Source organism: Belonocnema kinseyi, chromosome 5 (assembly GCF_010883055.1).
Source record: "Belonocnema kinseyi isolate 2016_QV_RU_SX_M_011 chromosome 5, B_treatae_v1, whole genome shotgun sequence".
Classification (NCBI taxonomy): domain Eukaryota; kingdom Metazoa; phylum Arthropoda; class Insecta; order Hymenoptera; family Cynipidae; genus Belonocnema; species Belonocnema kinseyi.
Window position 1 is genome coordinate 113,363,542 of NC_046661.1, and position 9,978 is coordinate 113,373,519.

The 9,978-nt window shown below is 26.9% G+C and overlaps 1 protein-coding gene across 1 annotated transcript in view; it reads left to right on the forward strand.

Moving 5' to 3' along the window:
* Positions 1-9,722, forward strand: part of LOC117173453 (vacuolar protein sorting-associated protein 72 homolog) — a 21,455-nt gene extending 11,733 nt beyond the window's left edge. The window contains exons 4-5 of the mRNA XM_033362034.1: positions 2,355-2,730; positions 9,346-9,722. Of these exons, the coding sequence (XP_033217925.1) occupies positions 2,355-2,730; positions 9,346-9,577 (608 nt within the window). The 3' untranslated portion in view covers positions 9,578-9,722. The remainder of the gene's footprint in view (positions 1-2,354; positions 2,731-9,345) is intronic.
* The last annotated feature ends 256 nt before the right edge of the window (positions 9,723-9,978 follow it).

A 9,978-nucleotide genomic window follows, 5' to 3' on the forward strand; every position in this document is an offset into this window, starting at 1 on the left:
ACTACTAGATTTTGCATTGATTGCAACATGTATTGCTGCTTACATTGTTTCTCAAAATTACATTCTGAAACAGCAGGATCAAAATGATTTCAACGGATTGAAGTCTGAAATGAAAAAAATTCTCCATAAAAAAATTAAAAAATGTAAAAAAAAATATATAAAATCCCTTAAAAAAAAGAGACTATCGATATTCGTCGACCTCCACGTTGGTGATAGTTGGGCAACGTAAACTTTGTTTGCGGCAGACGGACGATAGATATTCGTGAATCATTTTACTCTTACACGATGCTTAGAACTATGAAAATTTTTTATTGAAAAACTATGCGCTTTTCGGAAAATTTGTCAAGAATAAAAAGTTCTTGTAATCAGCCGAGAAATACGCCTGAATTTTTCCGGAGCGTTTTGAGAAAATTTTGAATTTTGCAAAAATGGTTCATATGCAAAATCCAAAATTTTGCTCAAAATGCTTCAAAAAATTCAGGCGTATTTCTTGGTTGATTACAAGAACTTTTTATTCTTGATGATTTTTCCGAAAAGCGCATCGTTTATTGTAAAAAAATTCATGAATGTTTTCACAATAATTTTGCCATTAAGACGCCATTTTGAAAATACTTAAACGAAAAATCGATCTTTGAACCATGGATTCTCAAAGTTTAGACATTTATTCCACTCGTTAGTGAGATTCCAGGTTAATTACAGACTCGAAAAGCTTTGGAAAATGGTTCACAAAAAAAAAATAGGCACGAAAAATCACGTTTTTTTTTATTTAAACTGCATTTTGGGATAATAAATAAATTTTTTGAGGAATTTCATTGGCACCGTCGGAAAGAGGAGATCTTAAGCAATAAAAATATGTGTCTCAATTTTTTCTAGTGTCGAATAGTCTTAGTTATTGGCCGTTGAAAAGCAGTGTCCCGGTAGTGGCGTTTTGGCCGTTTAAGGGTTAAAAAATGTCAAAGATTTCAAAGGATTTTTTTTGAGATTTTTATTTTGTAGGATTTTAACATTTCCATGCGGTTTTCAAGAACGTCATTGAATTTCGGAAGTATTGGAAAAATTTTATAACATGTATAAGATTTTAGGATATTTTAAAAGATCCCAAGGGTCTTAGTTATTGGCTGTTGAAAAGCAGTGTACCGGTAGTGGCGTTTTGGCCGTTTAAGGGTTAAAGTCCTTTGGAGTTAATAAAAATACCCGAAAACCTTTTAAATCCAATGAAACAATATAAAATCCTTATAATGTTCAGGAAATTATTTTCAGTACCATAAAATATTAATTATCATAAAATTCCTTACAAATGCATGCATTTTTGTTAATTCCCTTAAAATGTCTCAAATTTCATGAAAATTCTTTGAAATCTTTTGAAATACTTTAAAATATTTAAAATCCTTTATAAGATTTTCAGGTACTTTAAAAGTACCCAAGGCATTTTTAAGCTATTTACCGAATTTAAAGGGATTTCTAAAGATTTCGAAATATTTTGAGGGATTTCGGATGGTTTGGAAGAATTTTATAGAGCATACAAGGTTTTCGAATATTTTAAAAGATTTCAATGGGATTTAAAGGCTCTCAATGATGTATTTTAGTCATTTTCTGAGATCCAAAAGGATTAAAATATATTGGTAATATTGGTATGGTATTGCAAAACATTTTAAAGAATTTAAAAGATGTTAGAATAATTTAAAGGATTCCAACGAATTTTCAAAAGATTTACCAAATTTAAAGAGATTTAAACAGATTTCCAATAATTTTTAGATTTTAAAATATTTTTTTGTTATTTTAAAGCATTTTCTGGTATTCCGGAATGTTTGGAAGAATTTTATAAGACCTATAAGGTTTTAGAATATTTTAAGAGATTTTAAAGTGTCTCAAAAATATATCTAGGTAATTTCTGGAATTTAAAAGTATAATTAGATTCCATCTAATTTTACGGAATTTTGTAATATTTTCATCACAATAATTCAGGAATTTTGAAGACTTGAAGAGATTTTAAAATATTTTAAGGTGTTTCTAAATTTGTTACAAGAAATATTTGACATATTTTGGAGTACTTTAAAAGATTCCAAGGAATTTTCATGAGATTTAAAAAAAATAATAATGTGGTCTTAAGAACTTTGATAAAATTTTCTGAGGTTTGTAAGGATTTTATAGGACATAATATAAAGTTTTAGAATATTTTAATAAGGGACTTTTAAAGAGTTTTAATGGATTTAATCAAATTTCCAAAGATTTCAATGATCTTAAAAGCTCTCAAGGTATTTTAATCATTTTCCCATGATTTCAGGAAATTTCAAAAGACTTTAGGAGATTTAAATCGAGTGTAAAGATAATAGTAGTGAAAATTGCAATTTCAGAAAAGTACCAAAAACTGGAGAATGAGAAGAAAAATATAAGAGCGGTGCGAAAGACAAACTTGACTCCGATGATTCGTTACCAATCTTTATCGATGCCAGTGATCGTTCTCTCTGAATTTTCGAGCGAAAAAGAGGAAGAAAAAATAAATGTGGATGTAGACGAAGAGAAAATTTCCGAAGACAAAATTTGCACACGATCTACAACGAATGATGTATCAAGTTCGAATGCGAATTTGAAAGAACCATTGACAGTGGCAATTAATGGGCATTATGAAAGGACTTTTATAACTTTTGAGAATGAACAACTGTTCACGGATGCATTCAAGAAAACTCCGGCGCCAAGGCCTACTCTAAAATCACTGTGTGCAATCACAAGGTACTCGATTTTTTCGATTAACAGTTTAAAAGACGATTGTTTCAGTCACCACAGAATGTCAACTTTTCGCCTTTATTTTAGTTAAAAAACTATTATTGTATTCAAAATTACAATCTAAAATGAGCTGCAATTTTTTTGACACCGGGGGAAGGTCCGAAAATGACAGTGAATTTATTTTCTGTTCGGGAATTTTTTTTAATTCTTAGAGATTCAGTAGAAGAACTTATTCATCCAATCCATTTTAAATTGTTTAATTTTAAAGACTAATTATGGTAAAATTATTTAGTTTTGAAGGCTTAAATTTGAAAATTTTAATTTTTTTAATCTCGTACTTTTTTTTAAAATCTTTTTTTGTTTGTTTTAATCTTGTCCTTTTCCAGATCCCTGAGCTTATTAAAAACAATGATTAAACACTCACCAAATGAATATGGTTCAAGTTAAAAATATTTTTAATTTAATATTTTTAGTTTGAAGTATATACAACATTGATATATTTTTAATTTAAATTTCTCAAAATTGAGTTATTTTAGCTCAAAACCTAAAAAATTGGGTCATTTTACATCTATAGTGTTTGAAGGACAGCAATTTTTGTTTGAATAGATTTATCCCATTTTTTTATTTCAATAGTCTTAAATCCAAGTAATTAAAATTGGACAGTTTCTAATTGAGAAAAATGATTGGGAAAATGTATTTCAAATTGAAACCTTTAATAGATATTGATTAATTTCATACTAAAACATTCGAAAACGCTTGGCATTAAATTGAAATCTTTCCAAGTTGCAGAATTAGTCATTAAAACCTTTTAGTATTTTAATAACTATAATTTCCAAACAATGAAAATTGATAAATTCCAGATAAAATTTTTAATATATAACCATTTTAACGCCCTTTAAATTAAATTAATCTGAATTTAAACGTTATTTTCATTTTAAATCCTTTTATTTTAATATTTTTAAATTGAACATATAGAAAATTTCATAAGTTTACGTTTATACTATATAAATTTTACAATTTTAAGTTATAATAGCGAGGTAAATTGAGTAATTATAAATCAAATCCTTTAAAATGATAAAATAACATTTTATTTCAAATTACAAGGAACAATTAAAAAAACATTAAATCTTAAACAAATTTTGAACTGTAAAATTATAAATATTTTGCATTAAAGACCGGCTTGTTTGACATTTAAATTTTCAAAATTGTACAATTTCTAACTTTGTGAATCAGTATTCAAAGTTTTAATTTTTTCAAATTTTAAACCTCAACAGTTAGTTATTTTTAACTGTAAAACGTTTAAAATCGATTGCATATAAATTTAATTACAGTTAAAAGAATTTACCCTTCCGGTTTTCAAGAAACGCCCCCCCATTCAGAAAATCTATTTTTGGTTGAAAGTTCATTCTTTTGGTCAAAAATTCAACTATTTGGTTGAAAATGTAATTATTGTGTAGAAAATACTTTCTTTTTTTTGTTTTGTCAAAATTGTAAACGTATTGTTAAACATTCGCTTTTGTCGATTGATAATTCCTCTTTTGTGGTAGAAAAGTCATCTTTTTTGCTTGAAAGTTCATCTTTCTTGATTAAAAGTAAACTTCTGTTATTGAAAATGTAATTTTCTTCTAAAAAATTTAGCTTTTTGTCATGGAAATTTAACCATTTGGTTAAAAATTCATCACTAATGTTGAAAATTCATATCTTTTGATTGAAAGTTCAATTATTTGTCTGCCAATGCAACTGTTTGGTTAAAAATAATTTTTGTTTGTTAAAACTTAAACTTTACCGGCGGATAATTCAACTGTATTCTAAAAAATTCGTCTTTTTGACTTGAAAATTCAAAGAATTGGTAAAAAATGCGACTGTTTTTGCTTGAGATTTGATCTCTTTTATTTTAAAATTCGACTATTTGGTTGAAAATTCAATGATTTTGTTTAGAATTCATCTTCTTTGATCAAAAATGCAACAGTTTTCTTTAAAATTGGTCCTTTTGGATTGAAAATTTATCTTTTGTTGGAAAGTCGTCTTTTTGGTTGAAAGTTGGTTAAATGTTCAACTGTTGAAAATTCAAGTATTTTCATTAAAAATGTAGCTTTTTTAGTGGAAAACGATCTATTTTGTTAAAAAATTAATTTTCCAGGCTAATAATTCAAATCTATTATAAAAAATTCGTCTCTTTAGCTTGAAAATGCAGCTGCTTTTGGTTGGGGTTTAATCGATTTTATTTATCTTCTATTATTTATTATTTATTATAAATCGTCTCTTTTGCTTTAAAATTCTCAATTATTGGGTTATAAATGCAACTCTTGTGTTAAAACTTCGTCTTTGGTTTGAAAATTCGACAATTTGGTTGAAAATTCAATTATCTTGCCCAGAATTAATATTTTTTGGTACAAAAATTAGACTGTTTTAAAATTCGTCTTTTAGGGTAGAAAATTGTTTTTTTTTTTGAGGGGGGGGGGGTTGAAAATTTATCTTTTGGTAGCAGGGGGGTGCTTCCACTGTACTGCTCAATGAAAAAATGTGTCACGAGAGTTGAAAACGGCCGTATGGGGATACTAGTAGTGACTTTGTTTTACAAAACCATGCAGTACCATAGGAAAAATGTATAAAAATTACCAAATAAATATGAAAAACCCTTTAAAATAATTTTTTTTTATAGTGTAGAGTTAAGTAGTAAATGAGATTTATTTACTAACGTATTATTTTGTTTAATATAGGGAAACAGCGGCACAATTGACATAATTCAAACAAACAAAATTGCATGGATATTCAAAAATTATAAAGAATAATAAAAAAATAAATTATGAATACACAAATGAATGAAAAAAAATTCCGTAAATATATATTATTACCGAATTATAAAATTTCCCAAATTTCAACTGACGAGATTTTTAATAGACAAAAAATAAAATTCTGAATTAAAAAATATCCGAAACTAAAATTTACCGACTTCAAGACCGACTTGAATTATTAAATTCCCAGAAATATTTCAATTCTCGAAATTTAGAACTGCTGAACATAGTTAATTGATTATTAGTTTATGAGCTATTAATAGAATTATAAATAAGGCGAACAATTTAATTATTCATTAATTAATAATTTATTAATTATATTCCGGCGATTTTTGTTGCTAATTTATGATTTAGTTATTCTTTTTTTCTTTATTTATTGTTAGCCCCGGATATTTAAACACTTTTAAATATAGCGATGAACTAATTTTTTTTATATTGCAGTTTTAAAATATAATGCTACTACATAATAAATTCAGTTATTATCTCTATTGATGACAAACAAGGAATATGATAAATCCTTAAATATATTTTTTTCTATTACAATGAAATAAGCAACTCTTAAATGTGAAATTTTTCAATCAATTAGACTTTGTTACAAAGCTAAAATATTTTAACATTTGTATGTCACTTCTAAAGTTTTAAATTTATGGAAATATGATTTTATTAAAATTCTTGAGAAAATTTAGAAGATTTTCAAATATTTCAGGGATTTCAGAAAAGAATCTTAGACAATTTTTAAGAACTTTTTTTATTATATAGGGTTTTACAAAATATTATGAATAATTTCAGTCTTTCTAAGAGATGTTTAGAACTTTTAGAAGTTGGGAAGGAATCAAGAAATATTTGATACATTTTCGAAAATGTTTCCGAGTTTTTAAATATTTCGAATCTATTTAAAACGTCTTAAATTCCTTAACATATTTTTAAGTGACGAATTTTTCTCAAGATTTTAAAATATCATTCCAAAATTGAAAAAATTACCTCACTATCTTCTAAATTTTTCCAACAATTTTAAGAAAATTTGTTTATTCTCTCAAAAACTTTCGAAATTATTTTCAGTTCTACTAGATATTTCTTGAATTTATCCGATTTTAGTTCGTTTTTATTTTGCCATTTTATTAAATTGAAACATTTTGCTTTAAAATCTTCTAAACTATTTTTAGAAATTTTATAAAATTGTTTGTTATGTTTAAAAACCTTCTTCAATTTTCTCTTATAGTTCATTTTTCAAAATAAACAATTATTTAAAATTTTCACATGAATAAAAGAAAAATTCTTCTTTTTTTTAATTTTGTCAGACCTTCTAAGCCTTCTAATTTCTGAAAATTATTCAAATTTTGTCTGTATTTTTTCCTTATTCTGCAAAATTTTTTTAATTGCTTTAAAATCTTTCAGATTCATCTTTGCCCATTTTTAAAATCTTCTAAAATCTTTTTAAATAATCTCTTCAAATTAATTTTACGAAATAAAAAATTATTCACATTTTTCCTATGAACCTGAATAAATAGCTTTCATTTTCGTGAAATTACAAAATTTAGATCTTGAAAAATTAAAAAAAAAAAAAATTGGTCTCAACGTCTTCCATATTCTTTTAACCCGCATTTTTTAATCTTTACAACTTAAAATTATTCTTTTAAAATTAAACCGAAACTATTTCTCCTCAGATCTTTCATAATTATTAAAAAGCTTCTAACTCTTCTATGCGGGGTCTTCGGGTCTTTTCGGAGTTTACTTTTATATAACCTGATTTTCATAACGCAGCAATAATTAATGGAATTAATTCGATAAAAAAATACAATAAACAGAAAAACACTATTAGAAAAATCCACCGTTTAATTTTTACAATAATTATATTAATAAACCGTTTTCTTGATACGTTTTTAAGAGTTTGTAACGGCTCTACATGACAAAAGACATATAAAAGCCAAAATAACTAGAACAAAATTACTATTAGTGCCGCCGCACAGTGTGGTATCTTGGATTTGTTCGTGCAAAAAATCGACGACACGTCAATTTTCAAACGAATTGAATTTTTATTTTTTTTTAAATACTCATGAATAAATTTACTGTCGGATAGAATCGCCACTATTACGGTTTGAATCGTCAGTACGTCAGAAAATGTCGACCAACGTCGGCAGTCGTCGGCCGATTTTTAGACTATTCAGATGTCAGTAATATTTGGTAATTCGTACAAACAATGCTTCATGCTCATTTTTATTTATGTTTTCAACCATTAAAAGTGCAAACCTTTCTATTCTCATTCTATTTTTGCAATAAAACTTTTAAATAATAGTTAATAAACGTTCATAACGTTAATAATTTTTTTCAAATTATTCGACCGAGAAACGTTTATTCTGAAGAAATCAACGAAAGAGTATTTTATAGAATTTTAAATCTTTTTTTCTTATAGTTTTTATTAAAATAAACATAAAAACTGTAAGAAAAAAGATTTAAAATTCTATAAAATACTCTTCCGTTGATCTCTTTAGAATAAACGTTTCTCGGTTGAATAATTTGAAAATTAAAGTATTAACGTTATGAATGTTTATTAACTATTATTTTAAAGTTTTATTGCAAAAATAGAATGAGAATAGAAAGGTTTGCACTTTTAATGGTTGAAAACATAAATAAAAATGAGCATGAAGCATTGTTTGTACGAATTACCAAATATTACTCACATCTGAATAGCCTAAAAATCCGCCAACAACTGCCGACGTTGGTCGACGTTTTTTTGACGTACTGACGATTCAAACCGTAATAGTGGCGTATCTATCCGACAGTAAATTTATTCACGAGTATTAACAAAAAAAAATTCAATTCGGTTGAAAATTGACGAGTCGTCGATTTTTTGCACGAACAAATCCAAAATACCCCACTGTGCGCCGCATGGTCCTTTTCAACTCTCAGTGGCAGGAGGCTGTTTGGTAGAAAACTCGCCTTTTCGGTTTTTTGTTCTGAAAATCCAACTCCTTCATTGAAAATATTATTTTGTTGTTGAAAATTCAAATTTTCAGGTTGATAATTAAAATGTCTTAAAAAATGGGCCTTTTCGGCTTGAAAATTCAACCACTTGATTGAAGTTTAATCTTATTTTGTTTGAAAATGCAATCAATTGGTTGAAAATTCATCTTTGTAGAGTGAAAATTTAATTATCTGCCTTCAACTTCTTAATTTAAACATTTAACTTTTTTTGTTAAGAATTTGTCTTTGGTTTGAAAATTCAATATAATTCTACTTGAATTATTAGGGACTTAAAGCGTTCCAGGTTGAATTCAATATTGTATTTATATTAATTTTATTTTGAAGAATTTATTTCCCTATTATTTTTTTAAAAAGAAAAACACCCTATTTGCTCTTTTTCGAGAGCATTTTGGGATGTAAAGTTATGAATGATTTAAAAATGAATAATTTCATATTCAAATTACAGTATCAAATTTAAAGCCTTAGTTTTTGAGTAATTTCCAGTTAAAAATGTTAAAAACGAATGTTTTCTGAAGTTCAAAATTGTTGCAAATTATAAACTTCTCTCATTTGAAAAAAATCCAAGTTTGCCAAAAATCAATGTTTCAAGTCCAGCTTCAGAATTATCTGCTCTATATTTCCAAACAAATAAATTTATTATTTCAGTCATTCAGTGTTTGATACTATTTTTTTTCATTATCTTAAACAATTTGATGCGACTTTTTCTAGATTTTTTTCTAAATTTCATGCGACTTTTTTTTCTATTTTTATGCGACTTTTTTTTTAAATCTTCTAGTCTATCCATGCTGTTATGTGAGGGATGATGTTTTCATAATAAGGAATTTAAAACGATGTTCTTTTCTAGACTTCCTGCTAAATATATGGATCCGATGACGAATCTACCTTTCAGAAATGTGCAGACATTCCGATTATTACGAGAAGCTTATTATCAGCAATTGGAGGCCCGATCGGATATAAATGACACGAATTTGAGTCCAAGTTTACAACGGTGGCTCGAATGGAGGCAGAAAAATACTCACAGTTCCCAGAGGAACATCATCCGTTTGGAATCTGCGTCCGCACCGATTACGTCTTAGCTGTTTCTTCTTTTAAACGTGCCGAGAAAATCCATTAACAGTATCTTTAGCTAATAAGTTTAATGTTTAATTAGTTTAATATGATAAGCTTGTAAATAATTAGAATATTAACTGATCTTGAATAAGAAACACATATATTTAAATATAATCATTGATTATTTTGATAATTTTCCCTTTTTTATTCAGACTCGGCAATTTCTTTTATTTACTTTAGAAACGTTTTATATATTCTGTACAAGGTGTCTACCCTACCTGAAAAATACTTGGAACCGTCATTGAATTTTTATACAGCTGGAAAACCCTGGAAAGGGGGAGGGTCGGTAAGGCCGGTTTTTGGCCTAATTTATTTTTGGACCAAAAAATCTGAAAAAATCATGGTAGTATCTTATAAGTATCCCGAG